Source organism: Rattus norvegicus, chromosome 7 (genome assembly GCF_021556685.1).
Source record: "Rattus norvegicus strain SHRSP/BbbUtx chromosome 7, alternate assembly SHRSP_T2T, whole genome shotgun sequence".
Classification (NCBI taxonomy): Eukaryota; Metazoa; Chordata; class Mammalia; order Rodentia; family Muridae; genus Rattus; species Rattus norvegicus.
In genome coordinates, this window is record NC_141540.1 from 39,040,947 (window position 1) to 39,065,663 (window position 24,717).

Here is a 24,717-nt window from a genome sequence, read left to right on the forward strand (position 1 = left end):
TTAAACCTGAGTGGTCTGCCTGGGTTCCTGATGACTGGAACTGTAAATGTAGCAATGGGACATTGGATGTGCTGGGCTTCATTGGTGGCTTCTATGTCTTGGGGTAAGAGAGGGATTGAGGGGATGTTGCACCACAATGTTTTCCAGTCCTCTGGCTCTCCTGTGTGCTGACCCTTTCTCTGTGTTCTGCACATATACACTTCATTATTGTTCTTTCTTTGTCAGGTTAGAGAATAAATAGTCTTATTCCACGAGGGAAAACAGCAGTTCGGTATTGTTCCTCTATGCCTGTTTATTAGCACTCTGCTGAGAATTGCCCATGTTTTTAAGGCACACTTGAAGTAGTTTGCATATAAATGGAGTATTCAGTATGTCCCTCAACTTTAGACAAAGCAAGTTTCATCTGAAATTTTATATGTAAAAGGATTGCAAGAAGGATAGTTTTTAAAATATTTCTAACATGTGTGTCACAGTTTTCTTTGCAACTTGAAATTTTCATCAACATTTTGCAGTCCTAGCAAATGGCTGTTTGCAGTGCAGAGGAACACCTGGGGTGTGTTTAACTACGTTATTTAAATTTGTAAATGTGAGGTTTAGAACAAAGCTGTGCCAGTACCAGTGGCTCAGATGAAAGGTCTTATCATAATTGGCCTGAAAATGATATTTCTATCCAGTGAAGAACAGTAAGTTACTTCATGAGGTTTTCAGTCTTTAGAAATCTAAGTTACAGAAAACATTCCTCAGAACTATGATTCATCTATTTAAGGAAGTTACACCATCTCATAATGTAGAGAAAGCCAGAATTTAAGTATCATCTCTGTGGAGTTTATAGCCAGAGCTTCTGGTGTAACACAGTTTAAAAATGTGTATTGTCTCTCTTGTATATATATTGTTTTTTCAGCTCTTTGTTTTGTTTTAAAGTTTTTGAGTTTTACATGTATGAGTGTTTTGTCTGTCTGTCTGTATGTATGTATGTATGTTTGTATGTGTGCCATGTTTGTGCCTTGTGCCCATGGAGGTCAGAAAGAGGCTATTGGATTCCCCCAGATGTGGAGTTAACAGCTGTGAAATGCCATGTGGGTTCTCTGGAAAACAGCAGACACCAGCCCCCTCTCAGTTTATAGATTTTGAGCATTTATTAAATACCTAATACCACCATTTAAAGTTCTGTTTTAGTCTTGGGTTGCTGAATGTTTCCTTCTGTAATGTCAAAAGCATAATGCAAAGCACAGTATAAAGGCCAGCCTCTGGCAGAGTCTGTTAAGACAGTGGCTTAGCTTGGTGGAAGGTTGACGAGGCCATGGAGCTCTGGAAGTTTAGGTTTCTAAGGTGTTTGGGATCCTGAGCACAGGGTATGATGGTCACGGCTCTACAGATATTTGACCTGTTCATTTTTGTGCATGCCGGAGTGGAGGGCAAAGGTCGTGATTGGGTATCTTCCGCAGCTGTTTGCCACCTTATTTTCTTTTTCTTTTTTTTTTTTTTTTGGTTCTTTTTTTCGGAGCTGGGGACCGAACCCAGGGCCTTGCGCTTCCTAGGTAAGTGCTCTTCCACTGAGCTAAATCCCCAGCCCCGCCACCTTATTTTCTGAGACACGCTTCCTAGCCACAGCTGATTTGGCGATCTGTCTGTCTCTACCTCCTCAGCTCCGGGATTACTGGGATGCCACATGATTTTTAACATAGGCCTGGGGATCCACACGCAGGTCTTAAGCTCGTAAGGCAGACAGTTTACTCATTAAGCTAACTTCACCCACCTTCATTTTTTAATATACTTTATAGTATCTTTATATTTTAGAAATAAAACACACTTTGAAAAGTTAACGATTACTGGCTCTAAGTAAATCCATTATTTTAAGAACATAGAAATATGACTCCAAGGAAAAACTTAAGACTTATAAATTTATAAAAAAAGAAAATAATATAAGTAAACCTGGTACCTGCCCGTGTGTGTGTGTGTGTGTGTCTGAATGTTGTATGTACATCTTTCTCATGAATGTACACGCGAGTAGAACCCAGAGGTTGATGTTAAGGTATCTTTCTTTATTAATTAAGGAAGTTATACCATCTTATAATTTAGAAAAAGCCAGAATGTAAGTATTATCTGTGGAGTTTATAGCCAGAGCTTCTGGTGTAACACAGTTTAAAACTGTATTGTTTTTCTTGTATATTATTTTCTCAGTTTTTTGTTGTTTCAACACATTTGATTTTTCTTGTTTTGTATACATGAATGTTTTCTCTGCATGTATATGTGATGTGTGACATATTTGTGCCTTGTGCCTGTGAGGATCAGAAAGAGGGTATTGTCTATCATATTTTATAATTAATTTTCTAAAGAATTAAAAATTTAAAAGTTTATGTCTCTGTGTATGGAGGTTTTGCTTGCATGTATGTCTCTGAACAGCATGTGTGCCTGATGCCCACAGATGCTCAGAGGCAGCTTATAACTGCCACTGCGGTCTGGGAACCGAGCCTGGGTCTTTAGAGCTGCAGCCCATGCTCTTAACTACTGAGCAACCCCTCCGGTATCCTTCGTGTAATTATCTGAGAGTCTTTCACTGATCCTGAAGATCTCTGATTCAGCTAGACTGGCCAGGCAGCTAGCCAGCTCCAGGGATCTGTCTGAGTCTGCCTCCTAGCACTGGATCAGCTGCACCCTGCCATGCTAGCTTGTCACGGGGTGCTGTGCTGCAAGCGCCTTGCTGACTGCACCAGCCTTCCAGCCTCATTATAGTGAAACTAGGTCGTTATGTCGTTTTTCTTTAGGTTACCATGAACCTAATCAATATTCTATAAAATTTATTTGTTATCTCATTAAAAGCAATTACAGTGTGGTTTAGTGAACTTTTGTGTCACTCTCAATGTTTTGCAATTAGTGTATATTATATGTCACTGTAATTATTTTAATATTATATTTTCTCAACATTTTAATGTCCTTGTCAGTTGTCCTTAAAATTATGGCATAGTAAGAAATTTTAAGTATTAGAGAAACGCCAGCTACAGGTTGCTATTCTCTATCATTTAGTACTGTGTAAACTGATTTGGAAGGATCTCTCTATTGGGATTAGCACTGTAAAGAGTAAAGAACATGTTTTCTTGAGATGCATATTTTGCATGAAACATTCCTTGCAAAGTTTTCAGTACCATTTGCAGACAAAACTTCTTCTATTAAAACCTCGTGTCTGTGGATGATCCTTTTTGGCTCTTGGACCCTTACCAATGTGTGTCTTGCCTCTCATCTTTGTTTGTTGTGGGGCTTTCATAGCTTATCCTTTCCTACTGCCCCACATTATGCTTCACCTGTGTACGTTGTAGTTTTATTCGCTGATTCTGCAGTCTTAAGCTTTGCTATACATCTGTTGGTTAAAGCCTTCTTACTGCCTTTGCACATAATTTTAAAAGTTTTTGGAAATGTTAATAGTGTGGATGATTGGAAAGACAAAACTTTATTTGCTACTATATTCCCAGCTCCTAGAATTGTATCTTACACATTATGGGTATTTAGTAAATATTTGTTGGATGAAGGAATACTACTTATAAACTAGAATTATTTGCTAGGACTATTTAGACTAAAAATGATATGTGATGGATTAGTTTTATCAAAGGTATTGAAAATAGTTCACATTTGTCTGGGGCTTTAGAGGAAGCAGACTTTGTTTATGTGCTTTGCTTTCCACCCTCCCTTCTACCTCACTTGTACATACACACGCAGACACATTAGTCTCCAAGTTCAACCGGTCCTTCTGAGGTCTCTTTCATTAATTCTTTTGCTGTGAGCTGATTTCTTTGCTTTTATTTCTTAACCTAACTCATTTCAAAATTAGCTTTATAAAGTTAATTATTCTACCTTAAATAGCTAAGCAGCTATTTTGAGCGGTGTGCTGGATAGCTTTTTGTCAACTTGACACAAGCTAAAGTCATCTGAGAGGAGGAAACCTCAATTAAGAAAATATCTTCATAAAATCAGGCTACAGGCAAGCCTGTGGGACATTTTCTTAATTGTTTATGGAGGAGGGCCCAGTGTTTTTGAGGGCGCCATCCCTGGGCTGGTGATCCTCCGTTCTTGGAGAAAGCAGGCTGAACAAGCCGTAAGGAGCAAGCCAGTGAGCAGCACCCTCCATGGGTCTGCACCAGCTCCTGCCTCCAGGTCCTGCCCTATGTGAGAGTCTGTCCTGACTCCTTGGGGATGGCCCGTGACAGGGAAGTGTGAGAAATTGCCTCTGTCCTCCTTGGTCATGGCGGTTCATCAGTTCATCGTAGCTATGGTAACTCGGAAACAGTGACTTTACTCCCTGCCATCCTCACAGATTTTAAGCCTTCCTATGATTTTAACAATAAAGGGATAGCTCATTGTTTGAAGAGCAGACTATGTGATGTCATTCCTAATTAACATTTTAGATGCAGTTCCTACCACCTGGAATGCCTTTGCCCTTTTCCCCACCTTTTTGTTGTTTTCTGAAATTAGATTCAGTCAGGTAGCCTTGAAGATCTGAACTTACAGAGATCTGCCTGCCTCAGCCTTCTGAGTACTCGGTAGAGGAGTGTGCCACTGTACCCAGCCCTTTTTTCCTTTTTAAAAGGACAATTTCAATACTTTCCTGTGAAATGTTCTGAATTGTCAGTAGATATTAGATATGTACAGTTAAAATGTTTAAGGCAAGGTTAAGCCCTGATAAAGGATAACTTTTGTTTGGTGTCTGTTGGACTCGTGCCGTCCTGGGCCCTGGGATACTTCTTGTTGCAGGTTCTGACACCCTGTGCTTCCAGATTATTCTCATCTCTGCCTGTACTTTTAGGTATGAACTGAGTGACAAGAACAGGACCCAATAGTAATTGCAGTTTCTAATGACCAACAGGTGAAAGAGCTTAAACATGCAAACAAGCTCGAAATAACTGACGTCAAACTGGAGGCTGCAAGAGCGAAGAGTGAGCTAGAGCGAGAGAGGAATAAGATCCAAAGTGAACTCGATGGTAATCTATAATCTCCCATGCCTTTCTCTGTTATTTTCAGGTCTAAATTCCAATTATTAAAGTAGAACAGCCTGAGTTCTTTTCCAGATCCTCTGTCTTAATAAAATTTTAATATTAGAGTATTAGGGACAATTTTTATTATATTGAATGATTTGTACATTCTGTGATTTTTCTTTAATGAACTGACTTATGTTTATATAATAATTCTTGGTTACTGTATGAATGAGACAGACATTGGAAATGTGAGCTTGTCCTTTATGTGTTTATAATTTTAAATGCTCTTAGTCATCTGTGGTTAAGCTAAAGCATGTGAGGAGCTGAGTCAGTCACAGTTTTGTTTGATTTGCTATAAATCCTAGGTTAGTTACTGAGTCCTCGTTCAAGGTGGGCTCAGTTTTAGTCCATTTTTTAGTCTTAGAATGGCTCATCAAAGTTTCTCAGAGGTTAAGTTTCTTTCTTAAATACTTTCAAAATCTTCCCTCCAGTTGTACTGTGCTTGAGTTGACCTCTGTTGTTTCCTGTAGAGTTGATTTTTATTAATGATTATTTTGATTATTTCTATGTTCTATGTATTATTAGAGTTGAGAGTAATTTTTTTTAAGTGTGAGAGTTTGGGATCTATTGCTATATTGTGTTTTTAAAGGTTACATATACATTTTCTGTAGTTATTTCTGAAATACTTATACTAAGATTTGAGAATTCTTTCAATAAGCTTGAAAGTGTGATTATTTTTATTTTTGTTAGTAATGTAGCATATGTTCTAGAATCCTAGGTTTTTTGAAAGACTCGGTTTGATCAAATTTACCATTACCATCTAGTTTATTATCGTATCCTGGGGCTGTAGCTCCAGAACCCCTGTAGCAAGTCACGTGAGTAACCCTGTTTGGGCATTCATCTCAGCTGATCTCTGTCCCCCAAAAGTCAAAGAAACAAGGGTGTATAAACTATTTGAAGGATTTGTGTATATTTGCTTGAAAAGTGACAATAACATTACGTCCAAGTTTTACTTTGTTTCTCAGTTACTTTGGTAAAGTTCTGATGCACTGATGTTCTGTAAGGACCTCAGAACGTGTCCACAAGTCACGGTTGGGGAAGGACACTCACAACCTGTCCTTTTCCTGGGGTCAGTTGTAAACTTCATGTTAATGTTGAATACAGTTTCTTTTTCTTTTAAAAATACACTAGGACTGCAGTCAGACAATGAAATTCTCAAGTCGACTGTTGAACACCACAAAGTGCTCTTGGTGGAAAAAGATCGTGAATTAATACGTAAAGTACAAGCTGCCAAGGAAGAAGGTTACCAGAAACTTGTGGTCTTGCAAGATGAAAAGTAAGCACTTAGTCCCATAGTTTGTGTTAAACTTCTTTGCAAAAACATTGTGTTCTCAGATCATCTTTATTGTAGTTCTGCTAACGTAATTATCATCTGTTGTTTTAGGCTAGAACTTGAGAACAGATTATCAGACTTAGAGAAAATGAAAGTGGAGCATGATGTCTGGAGGCAGTCGGAAAAGGATCAGTGTGAAGAGAAGCTGCGGGCCTCCCAGGCGGCAGAGGAGGCAGCCCGGAGGGAACTGCAGAGCATTAGGTGACCTTCTTATTTTAAGATGGTTTGGCGACACAGTGGTGTAAACGTAACTCTATTATAATCAAGACAAAGAAGTTAGCATTTCAAATCAGACAATAAATCAAACCTATTTCACTTCATTTTGATTCGTTAGTCCACTCTAGAATTATTTTTCACTCTTCAGTTAAATGATCTTCACCTGCCTTCGCTGTACCTTGAGACTAACCATTCTCAGTAGACATTCTTCTGCTACCTTTAGCACCATTCCTCATTCCTGCCTCTGCAGTTGCTACTTGTGTTTCTCAGTTGAAATTTCCTCATGTATTTTTCTCATCTCTTGCTCATTCATTATTTGGGATTCTGAGTACCTTCCGTTTTGTAAATTCTAGTAGATTCTTATTTTCTTCTATGAAGTGCACTGTGCTTTTACATGCAAACTATCTCAGATTTGAAGCTCCTGCCACTTACTGAGGCTTTTCCTATTTTGTTTTTAATTAATTATTTTATTTTATTTATATATCCCAAAAATGGTCCCTACATACCCACCCCCAATTTACTTGTCTGCTTCTCTTCAGAGAAGGGCCAGCTTCTGGATATCAACCAGCCGTGATATATCAAGGCACCTCCTCTTCTTTCCAGTCAGGGGAAAGGTTCCAAATGCAGGCAACAGAGTCAGAGTCAGCCCCTTCTCCCACTGCTAGGAGTCCCACAAGAAGATCAAGCTACACAACTGTAGCATGTGGAGGGCCTAGGTCAGTGCCATGCAGGCTCCCTGGTTGGCAGTTCAGTCTCTGAGTGCCTGTGCGCTCAGGCTGCTGGTTGATATTGGGGGATTTCTTATGGTGTCTTGACCCTTCTGGTTCCTGCAATCCTTCCTCCCTGTCTTCCCAAGCTTCACCTCATGTTTGACTTTGGATCTCTTCTGCATCTGGATTTCCCTATGTTCTAGCATCATAGAAATCATAGCATCAGGACCGCAGTTCTCCACGATCCTAGTGCTTTGACATTTTAATACGTTCCTCATGTTGTGGTGACCCCCAACCATAAGATTATTTTCACTGCTACTTCGTAACTGTAATCTTGCTACTGTTGTGAATTGTAATATTAAGTATCTGTGTTTTCTGATGGTTTTAGGCCAGCCCCGTGAAAGTGACATTCAGTCCCAAAGGGACTGTGACCCACAGGATGAAGACCAGTGAGCTAGACTTTGCTTTGGCCTTCCTTGCTCTGGGTCTGTAATTAGCGAGCTCTCTAAGGTGCTTTGGTTTTTTTTTTTTTTCTTGGAGAGTAATAGAGGAGTGGTATAGAAACAAAATCTCAGTCTGGGATTGTCTGTTAGAACTAGGAATGACTTGCATTTAGTTCCTTTCAGGGAGGTGCCCGTTCTTTCTGTGTTGAAAATAGAACATTGAAATCCCTGTTGTTTTGTAACAGAGTCTCCCCTTAATTCTGTGAGATCTCATACATATGGGTGGCCACAGTCTGACATTGAGGTATCTCCTTATGTTGTTGTCTACCGTATTTTTTTAAGGTGAAGGCCTCATTGAACTTGGAGCTAGGTGTTCAAGCTAAGCAGTCTGGCCATTGAACTCCAGGATGCTCCTGTCTCTGCCTCCCAGCACTGCAACTGCAGGAGTGTGTTGCTATATAGTCTGCTTTCTGCATGTTTTCTAGAAATAGAAACTCAGGTCCTCATGCTGGTGCAGCAGACATTTTACCTCCTCAGCCGTCTCCTCAGACCAGCTGTCTGTATTTTGAAGGTCCATTTCACATCAAAATGTTTTTAATTGTTATATTTCTAGCATATTGGACCTTTCACTTTATAATGTCCTTCATGTCTACCCTAAGCTTATGGTTTAGTCTGTTTTGTTCATTGTTGGTAAATTGCCTGGTTATTGTCTGTATGGGGTTAATTTTCCCATGCTTTCTTTTTCAGTTCCTTGGTACCTCAGGTTTACAGTGAATGCCTCGTAGGCAGATTTGGGCAAACCTTACTGTTTTCTATTCTATGAATGCCTGTCTTTTGATTGGCACCTTTAATGTGTTTCCATTTATAAAGTAATTACTGATCAGAGAAAGACTTTGATTATTTTGTGATTTTTCTGTCTTTAAATTTCATTTTCCCCCTTGTTCTTTTCAAATACTGTCCTCTTTGTGTTAGGTTTTTTCCTCTTTTAAAAAAAAATCAGCTAATTGCAAAATTGCAAAGTCATAAACAAACTGTTCCTTTTCATTTTTGTCCACACCCCTTTCTGTTGTTCATGCCAAAAATTATAATCTGTGCACTATATAACTCCAAACTGAGTTTTCCCCAGTGAATCAATTTCTTAGGTTAACTAGAAGAAATTGTAGCCAATGTTACCAGACTACCAGATTTTAAAACTAATTTTAAACCATTAGTAACTGTACTTACAAATACTGTTACAATAGTAGTTTGTATAATTGTGTATATATCAATTGTTACTGCTGCTTTTATTCTTTTTTTTTTTTTGCGTGCATATTAGTTACTAGCTAATTTATGCTTCATTTACCTAGTTAACAACCCTGGAAGGTTTCTTTTGCTTAGATCTTATGGCAACAAACTCTCTCACCTTTATTTGGAATTTTTCTCATTTTTGTAAATTTTAAAATGAACTTTATTATAAAATAAACACTTTAAAAGAATGATTTTGTTGGTTATAGGATTTTTAGTTGAACTTTTTAACTTTTAAAGTACATTAAATATATCCATTCACTGGTTTGTGGCCTCTTGAAGTTTCTTATTCTTAAGGTTTGTTTTTATTTTATGTTTTTATCTGCATATGTATCTTTACATGTGTGCCTGGTACCTGTGAAGGTCAGAAGGTTTTGGATCCCATAAAACTGGAGTTACAGATGGTTATAAGCCAAAATGTAGGTGCTGGGAATTGATGCTGGGCCCCCTGGAACTGTAGCTAACTAATGTTCTTAACTACTGAGCGCTCTCTTCCAGCCCTGTGTGAACTCTTCTCTTTTCTGTGTATCCTTTGACCTCATGATCCACTTGCCTGAGCTTCCTGAGTACCAGGATTATAGGGGTCCTCACAAACCCTAGCTCCACAGCTATCTATGTGTGTATGTCCAGGGCTTTACTATCTATCTCCCAAAAGTAAATTATCATACAGAAGTAAATTAATAACTTGAAAAATAATAGGCACTAGTTCTGAAAATTCCTGGAAGTGATTTCAACCAAAAAAGGAACAATAGTAACTACCTATTTTTTGCCCCTTTTGGTTCAGAAGCAACAGTCAGTAATCAAGGTGCAGGTCCCATGTTTGGGGGACAGATTACATTTACCCACTCTGGTTCCTGCACTGTGTACACAGTCCCGCTTGGTCATGTACAGAGCAACCTGCAGCGAAACCTTGGCTGTTACTGTTGGAAGAGGTGCAGTACAATTACATTAAATTATTAACGATCGGAATCTTCCTCTGCAAATTGCAAATTTTAAGAAGGCTCTAGATTTTCAAATTAGTGGACTGATTCTGTCAGTATAGTTGCTGGCCAAGTAAGGAGACATATTATTGGTTTTTCCCACTCCATGGCGTCCTTGCAGCTGCATTAATTTAGCTTTGCGAGAACTGACTTTGTAGTGTCGCATCTGAGAACAGAATCTTTCTGCCCCTTCTTAAAAGCATGTGCACCTTTAGTGACTAAGCCATCTTGATGGTTCACTTGTGAGCTCTTTTTCTCCCCTTCTCTCTGAAAGTTAATTTTTTTCTAAGAATTTAATCCTTGTTGTAAGTATTTTCCATTTTGTTTTTGTCTTCTAGCTGCTAATATTTATATACAATAAATTTTATAGGTTAATTTTATATTCTGTCAGTATACTAAATAGTTTGAGTTAATTTTACTCTCGGTTACTTCATTTAGAAGTTGAGATGATTTTAGTTCTTTACCAATTTTTAGACTCCCAGTTGTTTTATCTAGTTGCACTGGCAGTTATCAATGTAACATTGGGTAGGAGTGTAGATGGTAGGCACCCTTGCTTCAGTGCCAGGCTGAGGGAAGTTTCTTCATTGACTAAGAAATTAGCTTTAGGGCAGGAGAGACAGCATGACAGTTGAACATGTCATTCTTGCAAAGGACCCAGGTTCAATTACAGATGGTTCATAACCACCTGCTCCCATTTCAAGGGATCCACTGATCTCTCCTGACTCTCTTGGGCACCAAGCACACATGTGTTACCTGTACATATATGGAGGCAAAAATGTTATGTCTAAGTCTTTAATACTATTAAAGGAATACTTTTTAAAATGTTTAATTATTCACTGGTACAGTAGAAATAGTTGACTTAATTGACCTTAATCCTATGCCTTAAGAGAGATTTAAAAATTATTTTTTGACTAACAAAGAATTTTCTTCTTGGTTCTCTTTTATTATTTTATCATTAATTTTGTTTTTTACATCATTGTGATCAGAGAATATTTCTACTTTATGCAACACATTAATTTTCATTTGTGCTGTCACATGTCAAGGCCAGTATTAGGTTCAGAGACATTCACTTTTTGTGTGCGTGCGTGCGTGCGTGCGTGCGTGCGTGCGTGCGTGCACACATGCCTCAGAGCTTAGAAGAGGGTGTTAACATATGCTGGAACTGGAGTTACAGGTGACTGTGAGCCACCATATGGGTGCTGGGAATTGAAAGTGGGTCCTTTGCAAGAGACACAAATGTTCTTAACTATGTAGTTATCCGTCCAGCCCCAGCAATTACCATTGTAGGCAGTTTCTGCCATTTGTCTTAACCTCGAGGTTTGTGCAAATTGTGATTGTGTCACAATTTGCACAAAATGGTCAGCACATTTGTCTCTTGCCCAACTGTACAGTCAGTTGTTGTGGGTCTGCTGACCATGTACAGTCAGTTGTTGTGGGTCCGCTAACCATGTACAGTCAGTTGTGGGTCTGCTGACCATGTACAGTCAGTTGTCGTGGGTCTGCTAACCACGTACAGTCAGTTGTCGTGGGTCTGCTAACCACGTACAGTCAGTTGTCGTGGGTCCACTGACCACGTACAGTCAGTTGTCGTGGGTCCACTGACCACGTACAGTCAGTTGTCGTGGGTCTGCTGACCACGTGTGGAGGTCAGTGAGTGCAGTTGCTCTTCAGTGTGTGCTCCTCCATGTGGGCTGCACAGTAATCGACCCCTCTCTGCTGACATTTATCACTACCACCCAGCCTCATGGCCACCCGGGCTGCCCCGGCTCTGTGTGAGAGCACGTCACACTGTGTACTGCCAGCCTGGGGACAAGCCAAGATTGAAATTCGAGGTACAGTTTCTACTGAATACATACTACCTTCACGTCATCGTAAAGTTGAAAACTTAAAGCTAATCTATTGCAAGTCAGGTAAGACTTGACACATTTATGTTAGGAAATTTAGATTTTCTTTGCACTTGTTATTTGTCCATTTGATCTCTATGAAATAGTCAGTATTAATGTCTGATTATTAGCATGGTCTCTGCTATGACTTTTTGTAGTTCTGCTCCATAAAGATGGCCACTGTGCTATTTGGACTATACTTACAAGTTATATTCTGCTGATCAATTATGGGGTTTTTATTACAAAATACACCTTTTTTGTGCTTCACTTATATTTTACTGATGTTATTACTATGCATGTTTTATACATGTTGTCTGGTGCATTTTTGTCAACTTTCTAAATTTTCTGCATTATTTTCTTTTTGTAAAATACAGTTTCTATACAATATGTAGTTATATAGTCTAGCCTCTGGGGTTTTCTTTTTTCTTTTCTTTTTTTTTTTGGTTTTGTTTTGTCTTGTTTTTTTGAGACGGGGTTTTTCTGTGTAACCCTGGCTGTCCTAGAATGCTCTCTGTGCACCAGGCTGGCCTCCAAGTCATAGACATTCACCTGCCTCTGCCTGCTGAGGTGGCTGATTCTAAAATCATAAATCTGTGATGGACTTAAGTGCCAGTCTTGCTCATCTTTTGCATTTAGGTTCATATGTTACCTAACTGTTCAAGACAGTGTCTCTGAGACTTTCTGATCTCTACCCTCCTAGGGACAAACCCGTGTGTTTGACTGTATCATGCTCTCAGCCATTTAGAATGTTTTCTGTTTGAATGTGCATCTACTCCTCTGGCTTTTAGCGTCCATAGCCACAGTGATAAAATGTTTACATTTTGTTGTTACCACAATAGTGTACTTGACCCATAGTTCTTGTTTTATTTTATTTGGCAACATTTAATGAAATACAAATCAGTTTTTATCTTTAACTTGTCAATAACATAAATTATTATTTCACCACTCACTTTTGAGAATTTGTTTTTTATTCTTCTTGACTTTCTCCAGGTCATTTATTTATCATGTGTGATTGACCCCAGACATTTTAAAATAAGGACGTGTTGAACACATAATATTTGATAGAAGGAGAACTTCTCAAGATTGTACAATTCTTTCCCTTCGGAATGTTGTATAATTGATGTCATGTCTGATTTACTGATTTATAAATTTAATCACATCTCCTAAGTCTATGTTTATTTTTCACTAAAGTAAATGTTAGTGTAGCTTCTACTCAGTAGCATCTAATGGTAGGTCAGAGACTAAAAAGTGGAAAAAGTGGGTCCTGACAGGAAAAAGTGTAAATAATGTTAAAAAATCCATTATTTAAAAATGACCCTACATGGTGAGTAGCTGATCTGCTGGACATCAAGGTGTGCCTTAGAGGTACCGTGTTATTATGTGCTAGTGTTTTGTTTTCTTGAAGGTGCTTATTCACCACTAATCTGTAATACAGCAAAGAATAATGTTTTGTAAGTTATTTTGTTATGGCAGGGTGATGACTCAGTGGGTAAAGTGCTTGCTGCACTAGCATGAGGACCTGAGCTTGGATCCATAGCACCAGGTAAAAACCCCATACAAGCAAGTTTATGGTTCAGTGAGAGACCCTACCTCAAAAAATAAGATGGAGAAGCAATTGAAGACATCACAGTGCCAATGCCTGGTCTTCTCGTGTGTTTACATAGACAAGTGCTTGTGTATGTGTGCTTGACTGTGCACGTATACTCACTTTCTACTTTAGAAGACTGATGTACCACGTATTTATTCAGTTTGTTAAGTTTAGTTACCTGTAAATTTAACTATGTAAAAATTACAGAAGGCTAAGTGTATAATCAACTTTCCTTAACAGCAGCAGTCTTACTCAAATTAAGGAGACTTTGTTTCCACATAACTTGTAGAAAGGATAAGGATTTCGCTGTTTGTTTTTTTCTTGGACACAAAAAAATCTACAACTAAGCTATGAGCGGATAGAATTTATTTCCTTCTTATTATTCTTCCTCCTCTTCCCTTTTTCCTTGTTGGCTTATTTTCTGTCGTTTTCTCTGTTAGGCAAGCACTGTATGTTCAAATGTAAGTGTAAAAAGGGCAGTTACTTGCCAGTTCTAGTTTGGAAAATCTAGAAAGTGGTTTGCATGTGGTTCATATGCTCATCTTTGGGCCTCTTGGTGTTTCAAGAGGAATGAGGCACTAGCTAAGCCAGGGTATGTGCCCACTTGTCTGCAGTGATAGAGAGGAAATGTGTGTTTTGATATCAGAAGCGAATAGAAGAAATTAAAGCAGTGACTAGTAAAGGAACAGGCTTAGACGTTTAAGAGAATTGTCTGTAGTGATATCTTCTAAAATAATTTGTCTTTTGTGTAACTTAATCTTTTCCGGTTTGACATCATTGCTTTGTTGTTTATTTGGCTTGCCCATAGGTGGATATTGAACCTTTTGAAAATCATTCAATATGCCCTATTTTCCATTTATATTTTGAGAAGAATTATCTGTTGTGTATCGCCTTATCAGGAGGTATGATCAGACTTTTAAACCAGTCCCTTTACAGTCTGGACTGCTGAGTAAGTGACAGGCGAAGGCGTGTGAGAGCATCTGAGAGGTGCAGAGATCCCTGTTGCGTGCTTTGACTGATGTGTGGGTTGTATCATGTTGTGTCCTGTCGTGTGCCCTGACTGAGGTGTGGGTTGTATCATGACTCTCTAGCAATGCTTTGCTTCAGTGGCCTCGTATCTTTTCCAGATATTCCCTCTTAGTAAACAATGGCCAGTCAGTTTCCAGCATTTGAGAACAGGACACTTGCTTTAGAAAGATGGTATTCAGGGCTCTGTCCTCCTGAGGAGGAATCATAGACTGCTTTTCTTGCTTGTCCCACTACCTGCTTTCCCTTGCTAATGGACATATAAACATCATATAAAGGCAAGATCCGTTGCCACTGAATATGGTAATGCTGCTCACACAGAACTATTTAAATCTGAGTTTAAATTAACTAAAATTCCAGTTCCTCGTGTATACTGTCTACATGGCACTCAGTAGCAGCATGAGGCTAGGACTTTTTCCAATTGAAACTTTCAGATAATTTCCATCACCAGTGATCGTCTTATCAGATAGAACTGTTGAACTGTTAAGAGCAGGGCCTCTGTCTTTATTTTTAATGTTTCCATAACAGTTAAAATTAGGCTCAATACTTATGATCACTTAGTAAATATCTGTTGAGAGATCAAATAGCATATCAGCTGCATGACATAGTAACCCTAGACTCGGTCACCAAAGTTGGCAGGGATTTGAAACAGTTCTGTCTTACTGTTATTCCAGAGTTTCCAGTTCAGCTCTTCTACAGCTGAATTCTCGCTTATACCTTGGCCCTCCATCCTACTTCCTCTTTCTGCTTCCATGGTTATATGTAAAGTATAATTATAGTTTATTGTTCTCTAACTTATCCTTCACTTCCTAATCTCTTACTGCCAGTTTATTAACCTTCTTTCTCTCCCCCTTCTCCTCCCTCAGGTTCCCCTCCCCTCCCTCCCCCAGTGCTGGGCATTTAACCTTAGGTCTTGCACTATCACACTGAGGCACACACCAGCAAAGCTCTCTTGAACAGCAGTCTGATGTAGCCTCTTTTATTCTACTACCAGAGAATTTTCGCAATTCAACATTTTCTTTTAAAGTCTCTCACTGAATTCTGAGAGGGCATACAATCTCCAGCCTGCATACAGCCTCCAGCCCCTTGAAGTGGAAATGATTCCTTCTTTTCCCTTCCAACAACAGATAGCCGGGTTGATAGGCAGTGCTATCTCTATTCTTGTTTTCAGATTTCACCAAGTTTGGTTGAAATGGTTTTTCTTTCGGCATTTGTTGCATATAATTTATCCCCAGTTTTCCTTTCCCTGTTATAGTCTACTAGGTAATTTTTCAACAGTCATAGAGTCTTTGGTGTCTTGCTCAAACTCTCCCTGTGTCCCATCTCTTGCCATTAATCATCCGTACTGTTGGACTCTCCATGTTTAGCTATGTAGCTCACTGCATCCTTATTCATCCATTGTTGAGTCTATTTTATCATCCCATAGGCCTGTCCATTCTTCGTCTTCTCTTAGACCCATTCACTTCCAAGATGTAATCCTCTTCCTTTAGTTGTTTTACTCTCACTGAAGACACTGGAAGGTAGCCCTTTCTTCTCTGCCAACTTGCCTTTTGTCCTGGTTAGTTTCCCCCTTCCCCGCCCCTCATCTCAATACAAACTAAAATCATTCCAGAAGAAAGAACCTCAACTGAGAAACTGCCCACATCAGACTGGTCCCTGGGCCAACCTGTGGGGCATTTTCCTGATTAATGATTGATGTGGGTGGGCTCAACTTGTAGAGAGTGGTGCCACCTGTGGGCGGGTGGTCCTGGGTGCTACCAGAAAGCAGGGTGAGCAAGCCGTGAAGAGTAAGGCAGTGAGCATTGATCCTCCGTGGCCTCTGCATTAGTTTCTTGAGTTCTTGCCCTGACTTCCCTGGATAGTGGACTGTATACACTGTAAGCTAAAATAAACTCTTTGGTCCCCAAGTTGGCCTTGTCATGGTGCTTATCACACCAATAAAAAGTAACCCTTAGTTTCCAAGATGAAGAGTGCTCTTAATCGTGTTTGGTTAAGGTCATGTTTGATTTATACGCTTCACCTACAGTATATATTTAGTTTCTTTGTTTTAGACATTTACATTTCCCTTTACAGCCAATTCAAATTCTGCCTCTCTACATAGCCTTCATTAATCCCCTAATAAAAATTAATTTCATTTATTTTGTACTTTCCATTTTTATAAGACTCTTTTTGACTTGTGACACATCTTAAATCTTTAAAGCCTATAATAATCAAGAGACATACATTTTACTTCACAATTTGTCTTTTGAAACGGTTCCTACTTTTCTTGAATTCTTTTGTCACTGTGATTTAAAACCATTGCGTTGTTTTTAAACCTTCATAGTACTTATACACTAATTTTATGTTAAAGTCTATTATCTTCTAGAAGGGCCTGCAGGCCACAACATCATCTGTCCTCTCTGGTAATTATACGCTCTCACATTGCCTCTTCACCCTCAGCCTCTTTATGTAAGGCATTGTTGTTTTTATTCTTATCTGTGTCATTTATTATCAATCATTCCACAACCTTGAGTTTAGGGGTTTTCTTCCTTACTTATTGATAGTTTATCCAAATTCTTGACCTCAGTGAGATACATTTAGAGCCTAAGTTTTCTTATTCTGACCCTAACCTACCATAATAATCTGAACTCTCACAGTTTCATCATGAACATTTAATAGAAAGGGGCTAGGTATGTAGAGTGGTACCATGCTTGCCTAGCATCTGTGAAGCCCTGGAATAGGTTTTTGAGCAGTGCCTAAAACCAGGTGGAGTGATGCACTGGCCTGTGCAGAAGTGGACACAGGAGGATCCGAAGTTTATAGCCATCTTGTGACTGCATAATAAGTTGGAGGTCAAGATGGGCTAACATGAAAGAAAAATCTGAAGGCAAAAAGATAAATATTTAATGGGGCAAATGAGCACAATATTGAGAAAGCAGGGTTGTCATACATGTGTACACACACACACACACACACACACACAATTGAAAGAGTAAAAATATAACTGGAATTAATGAAATAAGATTGTGCCTGATTGTGAAGAACAAGGGAGACTGGGTCTTCCCTTTAGATCTGTGTTTCTGGCCTGGTTATGATATGTAAACCTCTTAAGAAGCAGGAAGGTAATTGCAGGGGTTCCCACATTGCTTTGTGTTCATCACAGCCATCCAGAGTCAGATTCAGGATTTACATAGATTAGGAGTCAGTAACAAACATTTATTGAAATCTTAACTATGTTTAAAGCACAGGTCTGTGCTCTTTGAGTATTGTAGCCCTAAGGAATGCATTCTAACTGGGCAGGAAAGGCAGGCAAAACATTGTTTGTTTGGTTTGAGATAAAGTATTGAAGAAGGTAATCAATTAAATTTTAATTCATTTTGCTTACATTTACACACATGTAATGTGTGTGCCTGTGCCTGCCAAGGTGAGAAGAGGGAACTAGAATTCCAGATGTTATAGACCAACATTCAGGAGCCAAAGCCAGGCCATCTGTAAGAGCAGCAAGTGCTCTTAACCAGTAAGCCATCTTTTCAATCCCTTTAAAAAATATTTCATTTAAAAGTTATTCTAAGTAATTTAAAGGAAAAATGTGAGGGTGTCATGGTCCCAAACTAACTAGTACGATGTTTTTCTATAGAGTAGTCGATGTCACTTAAGGTGTGGCTGACCATGCAAATTGCATTTTACGTCCATTTAGCTCAAGGATGAAAAGTTGCCAGGTGTTTTATAGGGTGCAGGATAGTATTCTGTACTAGCTCCTATTCTTTAGATATATATATATATATAATCTTGCAAATTGAAAGCAGAGTAGTAATTTGTAGAATCTGTAAGCTGTATAGATTAGACGTGGTTTCTAAATTAGTTTCTGTTGCTGTAAGCACACATTCTGAACAGCAGCACTGAAGGCCAGGTTGTAAAAACTGTTCTCTGTGTTTACTAAACCCTTACTACTAGCTGGGTACTACACCTTTAATTTCAGTACGTAGGAGGCAGAGGCAGGCAGATCTCTGAGTCTGAGGCCAGCCTGGTCTACAGAGTGAGTTCCAGGACAGTCAAGACTACATACAAAACCCTGTCCCAAAAACCAAACCAAACAGAAACCCAACACCAGCAAATCATTGCTCTCGGTGTCTCCATGTAGAATCCTCCAGGTCCCATCGTAGAGCAGCCACTCTTCCACACTCCGTGTCTGTTGCCAATGCTGTCATTCATCTTGTTTTATGTGAATAGAATATTGCTGCCAGGAGTCTAAATATTTAGGATTATATATCGTGCAGTGCCTATTGCCAAACAACCATTCTGTAGAACGATTGCCCAGTTCAGTGAAATAAATGAATTATTGATTCATAATTTCTTTGCTTGGTTATGGTTTTCAGGTTAAAACTTCAACAACAAATTGTGAATACCGAAAAAGCAGAGAAAGAAAAACTTGAAAATTCTGAACTGAAACAGGTATGATTGCAATGCAGTTTGCTTTTATTTCATTGAATGCTTCTTTTAAGTCTGTTTTATGTAGCTCTTGCAGTTAATCATAATTGGTGATTTGTAATCTGATCACCATAATTCATACTGATGAAGCTGTTATGTAAAGATAAAATGTTTCAACTTTTCTGCTATAATTTAGTAGACTTGCTTTTACTTTTGCTGTTTATCTTAAATATAGTGGTATGTGGTGGCCTCGGACAAATTTTTTGTTACAGTTAAAGTGACAAATATTTTGACATTCTTAATTTTAAAATTAGAAATATCCAGGATTTCTAGTTACACATGTAAAAATATTCTGTGACATGTTATAGATTTTTGTTGTTTTGGTTTTGTTTTCTTGCTATATCTGTCTGAAATTTAAGAGTTGTGCTTATGGGAAGAAATTTTTATTTTAGTTAAAAGCAATGTTTTTATAATGTTGGGTAAAATATAGAAGAATATTGTTTCTGTCTTTTTATTTTGCTTGGAATGTTTCTGTTTCCTTAGATTATGAGTGATGAGGATTACATTTAGAACTTTCCCCACTGGCTGACACTGCCTTGCACATGCATTTCTGGGACCTTAGTTGAGAGAGAATAATGCTTGCATGTCAGCTGACACTGCTTTGTGTGTGCACTTATGGAGCCTCAGTTGGCCAGGCACAATACTCAGACACTGGGGTTTCTGCCATCCTGTGGATCTAGAGTTAAGTTTCTTCAAGGTTACTTAGTTCAGAAGCTGTAGTAAAGAGTTAATACTGCCCACTCCTGTATTTTTTTTAAAGTAAGTGCTACATGAAGAAATTTATTATAAAATGGAAATCTGAGACATGCCATGTCACTGTATTCTAGTAATTGCACCATGGACATATACAGTCTTATCTTATATGGCTTTTATAAGTAGGTTATTTCCCACTTCGCTAATTTATTCTACCAAGAGTCTTGCTTTTGTTAGCTGTGGTAGTACTTGCCTGTAATCCTAGCACTTGGGAGGCTGAAGCAGAAAGATCATGAGTTTGAGGCCTGCCTTGGCTGTGTAGCAAGACCCTTTTTCTTTTCTTACTTTTTTTTTTTTTTTCTTTTTTTTTTTTCGGAGCTGGGGACCGAACCCAGGGCCTTGCGCTCGCTAGGCAAGCGCTCTACCACTGAGCTAAATCCCCAACCGACCCTTTTTCTTTTGACTCTTAAATCTTATGATGACATTTTGTTTTTGGTGATGGCAGGGACCACCACTGTGTGTCTGAATAATTAGGTAAGTATGCTGTACTGCTGCGCTGCATCCTGGGCTTAGGGCGGGTTCTTTAGGTTTATGTCTTGATTCTGTCAACTCTGCAAGGTCTTTCAGAGGATGGCTAAAGAGAATTTGAAGTGAAACAAAAATGAAGACTTGATTATTAGCTGATGAAGTAGAAATGGCCTATGAAAGATGTAGGTACATAATTGTCCCTAGTGAGGTCTGTTGTGACAACTTTACAAAGGGTAAGGGTGGAGTAAAGCCTATGACTTTGATACATGTACTGATAAATGGCTCTAGAGCAGTGGTTCTCAGCCTTCCTAATGCTGCCACCCTTTAAGACAGTTCCTCATGCTGTGGTCACCCCAACTGTAACTTTATTTTTATTGTTACTTTATAACTTTAATTTTACTACTGTTATGAATTGTAATATAAATATTCGATATGTAGGATATCTGATATACAGCCCTTGTGAAAGGGTCATTTGACCCCCAAAGGGGTTGTGTCCACAGGTTGAGAACCATTGCTCTATAGAGGCTAAGGAATCCATAGCATATTTATTAGATTTCTCAAAGCATCTTTCTCCTTCTCAGTACTGGGGCATACAGAAAGCTTGGAAACATTTGAAGAACAGGATTATAGTGACTCTTCCTATGTTCATGCCCAGCAGCTCCTGAGTACTCGGAGAGTAGCCTTTCTGGTAGGGTAGCTGATCTAATTCGTGCTTAGGGAAAACAATGCTCCCGAAACTGTTTTCCCTGCTGGCTTGCTTTTAAAATCTCTTGTGGTAGAGAGAAGAATGGCTTTGTAACAGGAGACTGTCTGCCAATCTCCTTCCCAAAGCACCTACTCCCCAATCCTCTTTGCCATGCCCATTGGGGATGAAAGGGAAGAAGTCAGTAGCTGAGTTCTGAGTGCAGTTTAAATGCTTGGGTTAGATGAGAAATGACCCAGCCTTGCTGTGTGTTGTCTCGTTTACAGGGCATCCCTGCGTGCCTCACCTCCTGGGAGAGCATTCATGAGGGGGGGCTCTGCGCCTCACATGCCTCCATGGATATCTCAGTGGCTTTCTATTTCTCTTTTTTCCTTTAAGCAAATCAGTCATTTACAGATCCAAGTGACCTCACTGACGCAGTCAGAGAATGACTTGCTGAATTCAAACCAAATGCTGAAGGACATGGTGGAGAGGTTAAAGCAAGAGTGCCGACATTTAAGAAGCCAAGCTGAAAAAGTGCAACTAGAAGTTGAAAAGTAGAGTTTGCTCTTTTGTATATAAACTTGTGTTTTCTGCTGTGTAAAGTGTATTCTGCTGATGATTGGGACCCTGAGTGTATATGTAGGAAGTTACTTTCTCCTTTTATAAAATGAACTTTTGCTCCTAAGTTGCTCCTAAAAATTTTAGGCATGGACAAAAGACCTTTAAAATTGTATCTGAGTATAGTATTCTCAAAACTCTTAATGAGAAACCTTTATTCATTTAGCAAACCTGACTATGATTCCCCAAATCCGTCTTGAAAACCAGAGAGCAGAACGATTTGGTTGTGGAGTGTTGCAAACACACACAGGCTTCTTAGAACTAGTCCTTTGGATTTCCCTTTTGAAAAGTTGTCTACTTAATTACATTCTTTACATCTTGAAATTGCTGCTGGTAAACTGTATACTAGTAAGAAAAATGCACTGGGTATGCTCAGGATTTTATTCTCTAGGAAATGTTGTGAGGAAATGGGGCTCCGCATGTAATTCAGCAGAGTTGTCTGGCTTAGTATGTTGAGACAGGCCCTGGCTTGATTCCTAGCACCACAGAAATAAATTTTAAAAAAGCAAAAAGAAACATTAAATGTAGAATATTGTTTTCTATTTCCTTTGTTTTTATAGCATGTTATTTTTATTTATCTATAGGACAGTTTTCTTTCCAAATCCTTAATTCAGTCTTAACATATCAAATGTTTTCTCTGCAGGTTTTCCTGTTGTAAAGCTTGTCTGTGCTTTATGTATGGAGAGTCAGTGAGGAACGTACATCTCCATAATGTGCTCTGACGTTCCAGAGGATCTAGCTTACTTTTCTTCCTTTTTGAAAAGAAAAATTTCTATCTTGTGATCCTCAAGCATTTGATTAAAATGAGCTTAAGAATTGTAATGGCATACAGTGTGGCTAACAGATTTAAGTAATCCACTATTGGTTTCGGACAGATAGTCATTACATTGCTCCAAATACCTTAACTGGACTAGGAACCTAGGTCAGCAAAAATGTGCTTAGCATGTGAATGACTCTGAGCTAAATTCTCAAAGACAAAACAACATACTGAGTTTTTAAGTCAGTAGAATTAAACTTTTGTTCCAACTAATGTATTTAGAATCTATAGGAGTAAATGACAAGCAATCTAACATGATGGGATTTGTTATTTTGATTTTTAGTGACCATGGTATTGATACTAAAATTGGTATTATAGATGAGTATGCAGAATAGCTTTTAGATTATGTTATTGCTGGGATACAACTTAAAATAACATTTATATAAAATTTATTCTACACAGAAAGCATTCTGCATTAAGGCTTAATATCAAGCTTAATTTTCCCCCTTTTAGATTGCCTATATGTACTATGTAGCCCTGACTGTCCTTGAATTTGCTTTATAGAACAGGCTGGCCTTGAGCCCAGAGAGATCAGGTTGCCCAGGCCGCTGTACTGCTGGAGTTAAAGATTCTAGCTACCACACCAGGCATCAGGCTTGGTTTTTAACTGTCTGTATTAGTCACAGTTTCCGTATCCTGATATTTATAATTATTGTTTAGATTTTAAGTGCTTACTGTCAGTAAGTAGACATGTTTCTTTACACAACTTTAAATGCTCTAAACTTCAGTTTCCTAACAGGTAAAAGACACAACAGATGTATTAATTCTAAAGGGCTTCGTGTAAACAGTATACATGTTTTTTCTAAATAGTGTCATATTCATAAGACTTGCTCTATAGCAACAATGTGAGGAAATATGTGGCCACATAGGAGTCACTATAGCTGGAAAGGGGAGGGCATGGTCAGGTAGGCAGGGAGTTTGAGGACACTTGCGATTTGATCTAAGAATTTCTGTTACATTCCTTGGTTTGTGTAATACTCTCTGCCAGGACACTGGAGGAAAAGCAGATACAGTGGTTGGAAGAAAAGCATAAGCTTCATGAGCGTATCACAGACAGAGAGGAAAAGTACAATCAAGCAAAAGAGAAACTGCAGCGGGCAGCAACTGCTCAGAAAAAGGCAAGTCGTTCTTAGTGAGCTGTAATGATTCCTGGTCTGTGAAACTGTGTGCACGAGTAGATGTGTAACTTAACTTGATGCCTGAACATCACATTCTGTTTTCATTTTGCAGACAGTTGGGAAAATCCAACTCATAGGTGCATTTCTAAAATATTTTAGAGCTAATATATATCTTCTTATAAGCGATATTTTTCCAGAGCCAACTTATACAAACATGTTTGACTCATCCTTCACCTAAGTCACAATCTGACTAGACCTGTTTCAATTACACTTAGCACCTATAAGATTGCTTTTGTGGTTAAGTCTGGGCCAGGGATAGAGCTCATTGGTAAGAATTATCCAAGATCTCTGCCAAATTCTAGATTAGCCAAAGCCACTAGTGATCTACACAGGCTGCATGCCTGTTTCAACAACAACAAAAGGAGTGTTTGTTTCCAACTCAAAAAATAGAGAAACAAAAGTCCTCTTGCCCCAGCAGTAGGATCTTGGACTTCTTGGCTTCTGCAACTCTGACGGGTCCTACTTTGGTGCTGTCTCACATTTGTCCTTTGTAGGCATATGTGCATGTTCTTGGAAACAGTCCAGTACTTCATGAAGTTACGTAGCCAAATGATTCATCTAGTCAGTACGTCACAGCTGTCCCTACTACACAGGGTGTGGTACCGTCCTCAGCTGACGCTCCTTGCTGCAGTGTTCAGCAGACCTGGAGTGTGCGGACAGACAAGCCTGTGTGTGGTTGATAAGTCTTCAGTTCATGGGTTTTCTCCATATGACATTGGGTGTGAAGAAGAAAGACAAGGTGATTAAAAGAAATATGCCCTAGGTATACAGGTATCTTAATATCTGTATATTATCGGATAAGGTTTAAGTGTTTTTAGTTACATATGGGAAATAAGACATTCTTGTAATACTAAAAGTAATATAAGATTGAGATTAGAAGATACCACTTCTTATATAAGAAACCAGCATATAGGAAGTATTTTTTCTCTTTTATTGGTCACTTATATTCTTTTCTGACCATATATAAATTCTGAAAGATTTTTAGCGTTGATTAAATATCTTTGATTTTTTTTTTTTTGATGACTCATGATGACCTTAGAAATGCCACTGTACTTCTAAAAACCTCTGAATTCAGAAATCTTTAGAAAGTCTTTGGACTGTTTGTCATTTGTAGGTAAACTTTCATGTTCCAGTATTAGGAATAAGTGTTGTAGAGATCAGATCCTAATTATTATGGTTAGTTTGGGTTGACTTCATTTGGAGCAAAAGTGACATCCAGTGGTGACAGAGATTATCAACTGATA

The 24,717-nt window shown here is 38.7% G+C and overlaps 1 protein-coding gene across 12 annotated transcripts in view; it reads left to right on the forward strand.

Moving 5' to 3' along the window:
• Cep83 (centrosomal protein 83) overlaps positions 1-24,717 on the forward strand; it is a 109,174-nt gene that overhangs the window by 60,306 nt on the left and 24,151 nt on the right. For 4 of the 12 annotated variants that reach the window (XM_087558471.1, XM_087558473.1, XM_087558475.1 and 1 more), the window contains 6 exons: positions 4,856-4,970; positions 6,156-6,300; positions 6,409-6,558; positions 18,843-18,918; positions 21,257-21,414; positions 23,284-23,413. In XM_087558471.1, coding sequence (XP_087414597.1) covers positions 4,856-4,970; positions 6,156-6,300; positions 6,409-6,558; positions 18,843-18,918; positions 21,257-21,414; positions 23,284-23,413 — 774 coding nt within the window. Of the gene's footprint in view, positions 1-4,855; positions 4,971-6,128; positions 6,301-6,408; positions 6,559-18,842; positions 18,919-21,256; positions 21,415-22,121; positions 23,414-24,717 lie in introns of all 12 variants that reach the window. The other 8 variants (XM_087558468.1, XM_087558469.1, XM_087558472.1 and 5 more) reach the window with 3 other exon arrangements.